This window comes from Aphelocoma coerulescens, chromosome 2 (genome assembly GCF_041296385.1).
Source record: "Aphelocoma coerulescens isolate FSJ_1873_10779 chromosome 2, UR_Acoe_1.0, whole genome shotgun sequence".
NCBI lineage: Eukaryota > Metazoa > Chordata > Aves > Passeriformes > Corvidae > Aphelocoma > Aphelocoma coerulescens.
Window position 1 is genome coordinate 67,013,024 of NC_091015.1, and position 15,097 is coordinate 67,028,120.

The 15,097-nt window shown below is 37.6% G+C and overlaps 1 protein-coding gene across 1 annotated transcript in view; it reads left to right on the top strand.

Moving 5' to 3' along the window:
• The window catches only part of LOC138105167 (solute carrier family 12 member 7-like), a 64,897-nt gene that overhangs the window by 37,398 nt on the left and 12,402 nt on the right, over nucleotides 1-15,097 (top strand). Inside the window, exons 4-9 of the mRNA XM_069004848.1 lie at nucleotides 5,791-5,958; nucleotides 7,344-7,442; nucleotides 8,096-8,153; nucleotides 11,410-11,584; nucleotides 13,407-13,525; nucleotides 14,192-14,290. Coding sequence (XP_068860949.1) covers nucleotides 5,791-5,958; nucleotides 7,344-7,442; nucleotides 8,096-8,153; nucleotides 11,410-11,584; nucleotides 13,407-13,525; nucleotides 14,192-14,290 — 718 coding nt within the window. The remainder of the gene's footprint in view (nucleotides 1-5,790; nucleotides 5,959-7,343; nucleotides 7,443-8,095; nucleotides 8,154-11,409; nucleotides 11,585-13,406; nucleotides 13,526-14,191; nucleotides 14,291-15,097) is intronic.

Consider the following 15,097-nt stretch of genomic DNA (forward strand, 5'->3'; position numbering starts at 1 on the left):
GGAGTGGTTGTGTGTCGGGGTCTCCTCCCCCCGCCATGTAGCCCTAAGGGGAGACACGGGGGTTCCCTGCCCCTGGTCAGCCTCGTTCCCCATTGGTTGGTTTGTGTTTCCTGCGCGGGCAAGGACCCTTGGTCCCGTGACTGTAACAGTTCCTCGGCAGAGCCCGGCCATGCGGCTGGGGAAATAAACATCTCTCTGAAACATCTATCAAGAATCCGTCTATATATATTTCTTTTCCACAGGACTCCTGGTTTGATATAGGCGTGTTACAGTATCCCCACTGTAACAGTTGTGGTGGCATGGCTGCAATCAGGTGGAGCTCCATGGTGAGCATTTTTGCATGTGCATCATTCTCTCTTTCGTATGCTTTTTGTTATTAACATTGTTGCTGTATCCAGTATCTTGTTCTTAACCTCTTATCTTTACCTTTTGTGCCTCCAATTCTCCTCTCCAACCAGCCACAGGGGAAGAGGAAAAGTGAGCGAGTGGCAGCATGGTTTGGAGTGTGTTAGTGGGAACACTTAACTGGGGAGTACTATTCCTAAACCACAGAAGTCTTTATTTGGTATCTGAGGTAAGGCACAATGGGTTGAGATAACAACAGACTGCCCAGAGCGGGTTGGAAACAAATTTGATCCAGGCATTTTTTATTTTAGGTATAGAGCCACTGGTCACAGTGTTGCATGGTCAGTTTATGTGGGAGTCTTACCTAAGCCTGTATATATTCCTGTGTGCACTCCTCATGATATTTTTCAGAGTAGCAAGAGGGATCAGGATTTCTTTGCTGATGTACCCTGGGATGTCAATTTATGACATGATAACGTCAAGGGTCATTTGGGATGTATCTTGAATGTTGCTCTCCGACTCTTAACCTTGAGCACTACCTTTGCATGTTTATTAATCATACACACTCTGTGGGGAGATCAGGGGAGGATGATTTTCCCCAGCTTTTCACCCCCTTTTCCTGGCCTTTTCCACGCCCTTCAGCCTGTTACATTTTGAGAATCTGAATTCTGTTTAGATGTTAAGGAAATAATATTTTTGGTGGTAAGCCTGCCATGTGTCCTCAGTCTACACCATGTTTAGAGTGAAGGAGTTTTCTAGGGACGTTATTCAGAGATCTGCCCCAAGGGTCATGAGTGACATGGAAGGTGGGAGAAAATGGGCCAGCTTTTGAAGGATTATTGTGCTCTAATGGTTTGGAACGTCACTCCTGAACAACTACAGGACCCTGGTAAAGTGACAGAATACTTGAAGGAAAAATGCTGCAGCAATTCCAGGGAGGTGTGAAGTTTTGCAGCGTGCTGGGCCCTGGCTACTATTTACTGTGCATTCCTTGATACTAGAAAGCAGTCTCAGGGGGAAGAGGAGGAAAGCAGACTGACAGGCACTGTAGCCACTCAAACTGCAGCTGAACCAGAGGAACAACCTGTGCCAGTAGCAGTTGCCCCTATATAGAAAAAGAAATCCAAGACAAAATCAGTTCACTTAGTGAGGTATGAAGAGGAAGGCAGGCCCTCACAAGAGGAGGAACAGGCAGGACCAGAGATAATCACCCAATCCCTATCTCCAGGTGAGCTGTGAGATCTGCAAAAAAAATTTCAGCCACCAGTTGGGTGAGCCCCTAGTGACTTAGCTGCTCTGATGCTGGGATATTGCTGCTGATGTGCAACTACATGGTAGTGAAGCCAAGCAACTGGGATCCCAGACTTGGGATGCCAGCACTGGCAAGGGGATTGGGAAGAAGACAGAAACGCAGCCTCTGGAGGCAACTGCTGTCAAGCATGAAGGAAAGGTATTTTCACAAGGATGACCTAGCACTGCGCCCAAGCAGGTGGACCACCATGGAGAAAGGTATCCAGTACCTGAGAGAATTAGCTGTGCTGAAGGTAATCCATAGGGATTCAAATAACAAACAGTCCCCTGTAGATCCAGATGAGGCTCATTGTACACAATCCACATGGCAGAAATTTGTACAGTGTATGCCATCATTGTATGCCAACTCATTGGCACTGATGTCAATGAAAGGAGAACAAACAGTGCTTCAGGCAGATATCTGACTCCAACAACATGAAGATCATCTGAAAAAGGGCTACTGGCATTATAACTGGATATTATAAAGGGATTCAAGCTTCTTCAGAAGTGATTGGCACTAAAGTACAGCTCCTCCTGGCATCCTGAATGCCAGTGCTGGACTAGATATTCAAAGGGAGAATCCTTTCCATACATCATGCCACTGACGTTACATGGAGTAAGTGGGTCACGCTGATCACACAGCAAGCTTGAAGAGGAAACCCCAATTACACAGGGATCTTGGAAGTCATCACAAACTAGTCCAAAGTTGAAAATTTCATACTAACATCAGAGGAGGAAAAGATGACACCTGCTGAGGAGGCCCCACCATATAATCAGCTACTGGAAAATGAAAGGTGTTATGTTCTCTTTACTGATAGTCCCTGTCATATTGTAGGAATACATGGAAAATGGAAAGCTGCTCCATGGAGTCCTATGTGCTGAGTCACAGAAGCTATTGAGGGACAAGGTGGATCAAATCAGGTTGTGGAGCTGAATGCCATCCAGCTGGCTTTAAGTAAATGCTCTGTAGCAGTGGCTAGAACTATAGAAAATGACCTACTGGCAGCACAGAGGCAAAGCCACCGGGTCTGCTGAATTGTGCTAAGACATCGCTGCCTGGGTAGAGAAGGTGGCTGTAAAAGCATGCTGTGTAGATGCATACACACCCCAAAGTCATGCTATCAAACAACATCGCAACAACAGACAAGTGCATTGGGCAGCCAAGAATGAAGTCTCTCAGGTGGATGTGGACTGGCAACATAGGCTGAATTATTTCTGGCTCAGTGGGCCCATGGTATCTTAGGTCATCAGGAAAGAGATGCAAGATACTGATGGGCCTGTGATTGAGAAGTGGACTTAACCACGGACAATAAGTATGGACTACTATAGATACACCAGTCGTGAGCTCCTGATGCAGCTTGCAACCAGCCCTCCTGCCCTGGAAGACACCTAGGACAGATAGAACCCACAGTCATGGACTAAATGAACTCAAGAGACATCTTGGAGGAATGGATATTTTATTCATTACTTTTACCTGTTACTTTCTGTCTTTGAACTGTTTTTTTTTTATCCATGTGAGGACATTTCCTCTTATCCAATGTCTGCTATAGATTCCTTGGGTGAGCAATATTTTAAAAACATGGGAAATACAGATGGACTGATCTAAGTGGATTGCCTTAATTTATGTTTCCCTCAAAGAATTGGAATAGTTCTGACAGTTTTCTTTTACAAAAACTGAGTTGAGGCTTCCCCAGTTTTTCAAAACTCAAGAAAAACTGTGAATAACTACTATGTTTTGTCAGAACCCAAAGATAATTCCTATGTTTATTGCCTCTATCAACTGCTATTGTTGCTGTTGACTGTTCCTGTGCAGGTGCTACTCATGAGTCTTTAATTTCTACGTCTCCCTGAAACACTTTTAAATGAAAGAAATGGCTTTCTGTTTGTCCTTGGGTATCAATATTATTTCGCCTCAACCTCAGGTCTTTCAGTGTTCTTGGAGATTTTGGGCTGAGTACTGCTTTCCCTGCTTTTGGAAGTGCGTGCTCTGCTCCCGTTCGCTGATTAACATTTCTCTGAACAAGAACTACTTTGTAACAATTTCACTAACCTAATTACACCGAATGCTAAAACTAGGTGTTCTACTTGCTGAGTGTGAGCACACATTCTGATACCTAGTGTTCGCTTGAGCTCAAGTGGCACAGATTTCTCAAGGAGAGTTTTCTTCCAGTTGATATATGTTCTACATTGTGTGAAGACTTTGGAGCTGCAGGCTTTGCAAATTAAAGTTTCTTGAGCTGTGGCTGGGAGTATTCAGATGCCGTGACTGCATGTCTTAGGAAGTGTGATAAGTCCACACCATTTATTGGGCACTCATATACAATAAGTATTCATCTCTTATATACCTTCTGTGAATGTTGTCCTAACAATAACAAATCATTCTGCGAGTGACTGACTAAATACTCCTGTAACTCTAACAAAAATGATACAATTCTGCAACTAGGTTTAATCAACGTTGTTCTGCTTCATGGTAGCATGTTGGTCTGATACATTGTACCAGTTCTTGTGTATGTATCCTCAATGTTGCTAGAGGAGCCTTCGCAATCAAGGAATGGTCCTAGAAGGGACAAATGTCTGGACTTTTCTGGAAAGTTATTCTTTTTTCTCACCCCAACTTTCAAGTCCACTTGAATTATCACTTTTGGGAAAATGAGCATAGGAAAGCTCTGTGTGACATGCTGTGAAATAGGAAAGTGATTTCTATTTAACAAAATATCTAAGCCAATTTTATCCACTTGTGCTGGCATGCACAGTTCCACAATTAAGTTGTATGCATCGCAGTGCTCAAGTCACTGTCACTCCATATGTCATGCTGAATAAAGGACACAAGCTGTTGAGTGCTCATTAAGAGATTAAGTGCTCTTGATTGGCAGTTACAAACTAATTTTGGACTTTCTTCTTATGTTTCACAGGGGGTAGGTAGATGCTAATTTGGAGATCTAGTCTTATTTTACGTCACTTCTCAAATTCCTGAAATTTAAAATTCTCTTGTTTCATTAACTCTTCTTAGGCTTCAGTTTTATCTCTAGATCAGTCTGTTACTCTTCTTCATTTGATTGAATACACATAGCATTCTTTACCAAATGATACTTACTTTTAATCTTTGATCTGCTTTCTCTTCTGCTTCTCATGCACACTTCCGTATATGCTTACCGATTGTAAGATTTTTGTTAAAAATCTGGGTATGAGTACCCTATCTTTGGCCACTAATGGTTCAAAGTCCATCTTCTATTTTACTCAAGGTTACTTCTTGCTATTATAAAAACTTAAAATATTGTACTTGAATTCCCTAAAGTTATTCAGGATGTCTGAAAATTGGCTATTTGATCATGCTGGCAGTCCATGGGAATTGTTTATTTCCTGTAAAATCCTTTGCCTTCTTGACAGGGCAGGAGAGTATCCACTTTGTTTCCTCACATATGATAGGACAACTTATCTCATTTTCAAATAAGAATCAGTGTGGGCTGTTCTCACAATCTTATCAAGGTACAGAACCAGTGTTTCCATAAATGTAAGCTCTCAAAAGTTTCTGGCTTTTTGACCTATCAGTCTTCAAACAAATATGCTTAGTTTGCTGGGGAATTTGAGCCATATTCTGCTGGGGGTTTTTTTGCTTATCAGTGATCTTCTGAAGTCTGGTTACCCTGCTTTTGTCAACATGTGGAAATCTTTAGCCATGAACAGCTGAATCCTGAACTGTTATCCAGGATTATTCTGTACAGCAGGTCTCAAAGAACTCAAGTTACTGTTAAGTAGGATTTCTTTTTCATATTGCTCCTCAAAACACAAGAACAAGAAGTATTAGTATATACTGAGATTCCTGGAACCTGGAAGTAAGTTTCCTTATTTTTTCACAATAGTACATCTGTGTGCCTGCGCAATGGAAATGTATGTTCTACAAATATATTAGAATTTAATTCTATATTTTCCTTTAAAGGAGGAGAAAATTTTGCAGGACGCATCTCACACTACTGCATTTTTACTGGCATGGACTGGAATGCCCACCAGTTACTATTGGTATTAATCATACTGGGAAATGTAATGATTTTTGTGTAAGAAAAAGGCATCTGATTCCTAGGATTATTGCATTCTCACTAGTCGATATCCTGAAACAGAGAGATGACACTGATTTTTGTTTTTTCCTCGACCTTGTAGATAATCTCTGGAGTGCCTATTCAGAAAAAGGATCAATAGTTGAGAAAAAAGATCAGCCATCAGTTGCTGGATCAGAAGAGTCAAAAATGGGTGGACTTCCTTATGTTTTTACAGACATCATGACCTACTTCACAATGCTTGTAGGGATTTATTTCCCATCTGTGACAGGTAGATACAATTATTTTTCTTGCCTGAGAATGTGTACTTATACCTGGAAAAAAAAATTTCATGTGAAAATTTTTCATTTTCACCAATCTTATTGGTGACTCATTCTGTTGCTAGTTTCTGTGTCCAAGTTTATATACCTAAAACCTTCTGGTGCTAGGGAGACATGGGTCATGGCTGATGACTTTTGGAGGTTATAGGACTTAAACAGGAAATCTGTTTAAGGGCCATTTCTATGTCTGAAAAGAAGGCAAAATCCTTATGGGTTACTAAATGCTTATTCAAAATAAGATGCATACCTTTATAATACTTTAATCTTCAAAGGCATGAGAACAGTTTAATATTCAAATGATTCTGCAGGTATTCAAGCTGCCTGGTTAACTGCCTGGGCTTTGTTTAAATGTCCAATATTTTTTTGCTACACTAACTGTGTAGACTTTTTTGTCAAGCTTAAACTAGTTGTATTTCATTTTCCTCAGCTCACGCTTGACTGAAACAGCCAGACATGTTTTTCTTCTCAAGTCCCAGCTGAAGTAATATCAAGTAACAGAACAGAACTCCAATAAGAAGCTGCAGCACTGTTTGCTAGTATTATCAAGTGGAAGTGTCCCTTTGTATTCATTGTTTGAACCCCACTGCTCCCATTTCTTTACTTCAGATGCTTACCAACATTTCATCATATCTGAACCCATGGTTAATGTTTCATTCCATGGAGTTTGACAGTGTTTTTGCACTGGAGCATCTTGACATTAGCTTCTATGTTTTTGCTTCCAGTGGTCAGGTCAGTTCTAGGAGAGATGGCAGAAATAGTTATTGTATGGGTTTCTTTCCCTCCTATGACAGTATGTTCTACAAAGTACTTCTGTTCTCTTTTTAGATTCACATACATGTGTACATGTGATTTTTCTAACCATTCTTTTTCTTGCCTGCTCTTTTCTTTTTTGCTTCTAAGCTTTTTTTTGTTAGTTTATTGATTTGCTTGCATATGCTATTTTGATGGTCTGTTTAGTAGAAAGTCAGTGCCTTAGGTCACACTGGCTAAAATTGCTAAATCCCTATTAATTTATAACATCCATCCCCAGTATTTTGCTACTCCTTCATTTCAAGAATTATTCTGAGGTTATGCTTGAAAAATATTTTTTTTTAATCTGTCTTTTTACTAACCTTTATAGGATTTGCTTATTCAAGTGGGTAGTAACACAGATTTCTGAATAAAATGAAGCTATAAATTGACTATTTGTGAAGGATTATATTATACTTTTGTAGCCTGCTCCATTGGTAATCCCTGAGTTAAATTTGGCTTAAAATTAGATGTTCATATTCTATTAGTTAGTAACAGGGAGTTATTGCTAATTGTTTTTATGACATAAATTTTGTCTCTTTTTAAGGTATTATGGCAGGTTCAAACAGATCTGGAGATCTAAAGGATGCTCAGAAATCTATTCCTACTGGAACGATTTTGGCTATTTCAACTACATCTTTTATTTGTATCCTTTTTTCTAGTCTACATTTTGTAGGTGCAACAGAATTTTTACCGGAAAGTCGTTAGAGTTCCCTGAGTATAAAATGAATGAAATCTAAACTGAAAAGAAATATTTTATATTTGTCTAAAATATCAGTATTATTTATAAATATTATTAAAATATGTCAAAATTTATTAACAAATATATGTATTCTATATTCTACTAGTGCTTCAAATTCCAATATATAATTGATGGTTTTAGTCAAGCGATCCAACAGTTTTTAGCATTATGTTTCAGTTGGCAGGTGGTTGTTATACTCAGTATAACCAGATCTTAAACCAAACAACCAGCAATTGAAATTGTCGGTCCTTCAAAAACCTAATGTACACAAGTACTTGCTTATTTGTATGAGAAAATACCTGTTCTGTTGCATGATATATGAACTGGCTACTTCCAATACTTCACAAATCGCTATGAGTCGAATACAGTCATGAAGAACATAAACTAAAAAATTGTAGCATGGAAGAACGAAAAAAAACAAACAAAAAGCAACCAGGAAATGCACACACATACTTTCATTGTTGTGGATGTTTTCATTTCATACCTAGGTGAAAAGTGGTGGGGTTTTTTCTATGTGATTTTTTTAGAGAGTAATCTTCCTTCAGTCTCAGTAACAGATCTCTCCTGTATAGTGTTGTTTGGTGCCTGTATAGAAGGTGTGATATTAAGAGATAAGTAAGTCGTATTCAACTTCTAATATTACAGGGAGTATAATCATAAGTTACATTAATAGGACTTATTAATGGCTCTTCTGTGAAATATGCATATGGTATATATTTATTTTGCTTAGGTTAAAACTGGAGGGAAAGCTTGTCTGTTAAACTGAGATGGCTGCAAAAACTGGTCAGGTTACCAGACTGTATGCCTTCAAGAAGCAGAAGCAGAACCTAAGATAAATGTTTGAAGTTGAACCAGCCTAATAAAATGTCCTTGACAAAGAAACTCATAATTAGTATTTGCAGAACTGATGCATGGGGATAAGGGGATATTACTTTGGGAGAAGTAATAGGCTTTTGAAGACCAATTAAAAAATTTGGGAGTTATGTGACAAGGGGACTTTATAAGACTGCAGTGCACCATCATGATTTCCTCTAGACATATGACTATTTTTTGTTTTAAAATCTCAGTTGTACATCAGGAGTCATCTTGATTTTCAAGCATGTAATTGCCTGACAAATTTAAGGCATAATATGAAGGATGAAGGGAATAAATGTGATGGATATGAGCATGAAGAAAATCTCCAGATTTTTATCAATTTCTCCATTAGGAGAAGTTGGTTAAGATGAAATTTTTGTCAGGTTTCACATTTGTTTTCTTGCTGGTGTCTGGTTCTCTTTTCTACTGAGGCCCAGGTTTGCTTTTGGTTGTGGCAGTGGGGTATTGTTTAAAAGGTGGTGAAGTTGATGCTGAGACTACTTATTTCATTAGTCTAGAAGGAAAACCGGAAGTTAAAAGCTGGTTTCTAATCAAACTAATACAAGAAGCAGCAGGTTTCTTCCATGAAAGGCTTTTGACATTGTTTCTCACAGCATCCTCATAGGTAAACTCAAGAAGTGTGGAGAGTAAGGTGGATTGAGAAGTGGCTGACTGGCAAATCCCAGAGGGTCATGGTCAGTGGCAGAGTCTAGTTGGAGGCCTGTGTCCCCCAGGGTTCTATACTGGACCAGTAGTATGCCCTTGTGGCCAAGAAGACCAGTGTAATCCTGGGTTGCACTAGGAGGAAGAGCATTGCCAGCAGGTCGAGGGAGGTGATCCTGCCCCTCTACTCAGCCCTGGTGAGGCAGTATTTGGATTGCTGTGTCCATTTCTGGGCTCCTCAGTACATGAGAGACATGGAGTCCCTGGAGGTCCAGTGGAGGGCTATGAAGATGATAAAGGAATTGGAGCATCTCTCTTACGAGGAAAGGCTGAGGGAACTGGGCCTGTTCAGCCTTACGAAGACACAACTGAGAGGGGACCTCATCAATGTATTTAAGTAAGTAAAGGAGGGGTGCCAAGAAGATGGACCTGGGCTCTTGTCAGTGATGCCAGCCAACAGGACAAGAAGCAATGGGCAGAAACTGATGCACAGGAAGTTCCACGTGAATACAAGGATGAACTTCTTTACTGTGCGGGTGACTGAGCACTGAAACAGATTGTCCAGAGAGCTTGTGGAGTCTCCCTCATTGGAGATATTACAGAACTATCTGGATGCAATCCCATGCAATGTGCTCTGGCATAACTCTGCTTGAGCAGAGAGGTTGGATCAGGTGACCCACTGTGGTCCCTTCCAACCTTACTCGTTCTTTGATTCTGTGATTTTCACTTTAAAATTATATTGCCGCATCAGTGAAAATACCTGGTAATTGTTTCTTCAAAGTAAATATAAAAGTCAAATCAAACTGCCTAGGAAATAGTAAATGAATTCTGAAATAAGAAATTAATGCAGAGCTAATATCTATAAACTCACATTTTTTAAATTTACAGGGCAGAGGGGAAGGGAATTTTCCAAGCTGTTATCTATCATTAGAGCAGGTTGCATAGCAGCAAGAGCCTTGAATCCATGAACTTTCATTTACATTGCTGCCAGTTTTTATGTGGCTGAAATCCATCAGAATAGTAAAGTGTATGGATTTTTAGTCTGGTTTAAAAACTGGGTTTTGAGGCTTTTTTCATTATGATTGTTATGTCTGCAATGGGAAAAAAGTAGGTTGTACATTTTTCTGTTTCTTACATCTCTTCAAGTTATTCCTATCCTGTGTTTAGTTAAAAAAACAGGCATTAGAATTTGAACAAAGAATAAATGTGTAGTTATATAAATCTTGATATAGAAGCACACTATGGGTTTTGTCCTATAATTTTGAGGAGTGTGATTTACATTTTCGTTTCCCCTCTGCTGAAAATATATGTAGTCATGCATCCAAACTTGGGCATAAGCAAGAATTTGAACACTGACTTATTTTATTCACTTTATTGCTGTGTTTCTTGACCCTATTTTAATAGCAGGTCTGAAAAGATAAAAAGCACTTAATTTTTCTTAGTTTTTATCTTTTTTCATTTCTGTAGACTTTTCCTTTTATTTTGGAAAACCTGAACTCATTGGAAAAACATAATAGTGAGATATATATATATATATATATACGGTAGAGATAGCCTTAAAATAAATTTTGGCTGCTTACTAACAACAGTAAGATTGAACTACAAGAACCTTACTTGCTTTTAAAACAAAACTGTCAATTCGAAGGAGGGGTGAGCAAGGAATAACATTTTTGTAGTTTATTCAAGTCATGCCTAAATTAACATTAAGTTAAGTATCAAAAAAAATAGTGGCGGTAGTATTGGATGGGACACTCAGGACTGTGATGAAAGCACCTCTTCCTGACTTCTACCCACTTGTTTGCTGTAGTAAATTAAAAATTGCATCAGGTAGCAAAACAGCCAGAAGATGTGGAAAACTCAAAATCGTTGTGTCTAGTAATTTCTCTGTTTACTTGTTGTCTGTCAGTGTCACACTTTTAAAAGGAAGGGCTAATACTTTTTGTGAATCTCCTGCTTATGCCCCAGGGTATACTTGTATTACTAGTGGAACAGATTTCTGCCATCTAGTTCCTAGCTGTCACAAGAATCTGTAAGATACATATGTACATACTCCTGCTATTGCTGTTAATTCTGAAAAGTTTGCCAAGATATTTGGTAATTGCTACATAACTGCTTAGAGGCAGCACTTAATGTGAAGCAATTTTACTGTCTTTAAAACAGCACGGTAAAGAGAGATTGCTTGGTTGGGAAATCCTATAGTGTGTACTGTAACATAGTGTTTATTGTTAAAAAGTGCTGTTGTCCAAAAACATTGAAATGTGGGTGTTGAAACTATATTAAAAGTTATTTTAATGCTTACTGATTCTTTTTTGTTTTGTTTTAATTATTTTTGTTTCCCCTGTTCTTTCCTAAGGTTTGGAGAAGCAGTTAATGGAAATCTGGTGGTTGGTACACTGGCCTGGCCTTCTCCATGGGTTATTGTGATTGGTTCATTCTTTTCAACATGTGGCGCTGGTCTCCAGAGTCTCACTGGTGCACCCCGGCTGTTGCAGGCCATTGCAAGAGATGGCATTGTACCGTTTATTCAAGTGAGATTTCTTTTGTTCTTGTTGTTACAGTACTTCCAATGTGACTTCTATTTTGACAAAAAAATATGAGGCATTATTTCTGCTGTTCCTGTAGAATGTGAAGAAAAGATTTGGAACTCAGTTCTATTTGTGTAGAATAATAGATCAGGCTATTGTAGGACAAAGTTTGAGCTTCAGTACTTTTGTGCAGTGCAATTTAATTATGTTTGTTCTTACACATGAAAGTTAGTGGTTCCAAACTGAGAATATAGTATTCTATAAATGGAAATAAATGAACTAAGAAGCAACTAATAACTGAAATTCTAAACTCCACGCTGTGTTTACTGCTTGTATTTGTGAACAGTTATTTAATCTCACTATGGAAATGCATAATACTTCTCATATTATGGAGATATAAACCTACTTTTTATTCATTTTTGTAAGGTAAACGAAGTCAGCAAAGATATAACAGTAGAATTCTATCCCACTACTCCAAACATGAAGATTTGTTCCAACACCTCTGTGCATGTTTTAAGAAGAAATAAATCAGATTTTTCTCAAAGTAAGGGAGCTGGCAAACAGAAGATGATGAGAGAATTCTTGCTGGCTGCTTCTGCAAAACCTAAACAACAACACTTGAATTAAAAATTAGTAAATAAGGCTCGGAAAGATAATAGTGTCTGGAGAGTAAAGCTGTGATCTCTATGGTGAAGTTTGGAGTTTGAAAGCTTACCTCAAGACTTGCAAGAGTATCAGTATCTGTAATGGGAAGTAAATACACTAAGTATGCTAGGGTGGAGGGACTGAGTAGTGGTGGAGTTCGATTTGTCAACACAAAGGGGTTATAATGCAATAAGTTGTAAGTGCTGGGTAGTATAGAGAAAGAGAAACAAGAAAAATTTACTTTTGCCTGAAGAAAAAATTTGGTACAGAGAGGGTGACATTATAATTACATGTCTTCAGAGTTAGACTTGAAAGGAGTGAAGAATCAAAAGGAAAAGATTTGTGGTTTGGGAAGTGAGAGAAAGGGAATTGAAGAGAAGCAGTATATTTAAAGAGGGATTTGACACTTGAGGATGCACTTGCAGTTTTGGAGTGATATGGCTACTGCATGGACAATCAAGGAAATGAAAGGAGATTATTATAGAAGCAAGAGTATGACATATTTAAGGAAAAAAAACCAAAATACTTGAAACATGAGTAGAAAAAAGGGGGATTTTAATATAATGGTAGGAAAATTGATGGAGGACAGGAAGCTACAGAAGACAGTATGGAGAATGAATAAGGACTTAATTTCTGTAATTGAATGGAGAAATACAGAAGAGAATAAATACCACTGGAACTTCAGGCAAAGCATTTTGCTATCTGTCACCAGTATAGCTGGATAGAATTCTCCACAAAGGAAATTGCCACATGCAAAATGGTTTTGGGTAGGGCTCTGTGCAGGATCATAGTCTTATCCAAGTCCTCCTTATGTTATTATGTTGATAAGGACTGAATTGACACCTCATTTCTGTGTTACAAAAAATACTGTATTAACTTTTTACTGGGCATAAATTTCTTATCCATATGGTTTTTAATTTATTTAAGAATATTTCAACAACAGCTGCAATTGTACTTTAATGTTATGTAGTCATTGCTTACATTAGTAAGCATATTTAATATTGGAAATATGTGTTCTGCAATTTTAGTTTTGATTTTTCACAGTATAGATTGCATCATTTTCCTTTGTAACCAATGTCTACTTTTAGTTCCAGTTAGAACTAAGTAAGTTAGTTCATGATTTGTACCATGGCTCATAATTGTATAATGAACAGCTTTCCCTAATCTTGAATTGAAATAGATATTTGGTCATGGAAAAGCAAATGGAGAACCAACTTGGGCTCTGCTCCTCACTGCTGGTATTTGTGAAATAGGAATTTTGATAGCCTCATTGGACAGTGTAGCACCAATTCTTTCAATGTAAGTATGAGTGTGGTGTTTTGTGTTCTTAAGTTAAATAGTATTTTATTTTTAAATTAAGTAGGTAATTATTTTTCTTTTTGAAATAATACGTTAGACTTTGTTTTCTAGCAAATTGTATTTCTATTTGATCCCACAGATAATATAAAACAACAAAATGTTTTGGTTGAACTGATTTCTAGGCCCAAAAAATTTTTTCCATGACAGAGGTCTTGAATGCTAATAAAAGTATGTTCCACTTTTAAAAAAACTTGGATTTTCAAATAACAATTACTGCTATTTAAGTAAAGTGCATCTAACAGAGACAGAAAAAACAATTCAACATTTTAGAATATGAATAGAATTTTATTTTATTGACATTGTCCAGAACATGATACCATCTGAGCTACTATAGAAAGAGAAAATCAACTCTGTCCCAGCCAAAAATGATACACCATGATTGTCAGTTATTTGCTGCATTTGTTTCCAAAATACATGTGATACCATATTTTGAGGCCTAATATTCTATAAGTAATCTTAATGTATGTCTTGTGTTCTCTTGGCCACTGTAAACACAGTGCACAGGAAAATGGATCCATTTCTTCCCTTTTTTGGATTCTGTTTACATTTTAAAGCACATTTGTCTAGTACATTTCTTATTAGAAAATGCTCTTCCTTTCTTAACAGGTTTTTCCTTATGTGCTATATGTTTGTAAATCTGGCTTGCGCAGTTCAGACACTTTTGCGAACTCCCAACTGGAGACCTCGTTTCAAGTATTACCACTGGTAGGGAATATTTCTTCATTCAAAAGGGTTAAAACTAACTATACACCCTAAATTGTTGATTTTATTGCAATAATAAAACAAAATCTCCTTTCTGACCTAAATGAGTTAGAGCATAATTTTTTTTCATGTGTTTGGAATAGCACCATAGTAATAACATTAGCCACATGTTTTCATGATCAGTGTAGCTGGTTTGGAAAGGGGTTACAGGATGACATTTTATTCTGCTTATAAGCCAAGAGATCTTCTGTGTGAAAATGGGGATGAAAAACCATAAAATCTGAATTGTGTATATACTTAAGGAGAACTGGTAAAAGTGTTCAGGAAGGTTAGGACAATTTTGATTTTGGTTGTGCAAAAAAATATACAAACCCAAAACTTCTACAGAAAAAAAATCTCTTTCAATATACATCAGTTGGCTCATTGATTATGTGATGACTGGTTTTAAAATATGCTTTGGACATAGCATTTGGTAACTGAAGTCAACCTTTTAAAAAGTGAGTAAAGATCAATAACACAAAAGGTGAAAGTGTGGGGTTTTTGTCTAGTCTTTTTTAATTATGTTAAGAGTTTAAACATTTCAAACTAAGATTGGGAAACTGCTTTATTTTTTTTTTTTTAACTGTATGTTAAAAGTACATAATTTAATTTAAAGTAATTCTATTGAGAAATTTTACTGCTAATATAACCTTAAATACTAGAGCATTTAGTAGATAAGCTGCTGTGATTTTAGGATGTAAGAGCTGCTTATGATTTTTCCTTTCAAAGAGTTGAGTGAAAATGGAATGTTGCAGTTTTAGCTTTGAAAAA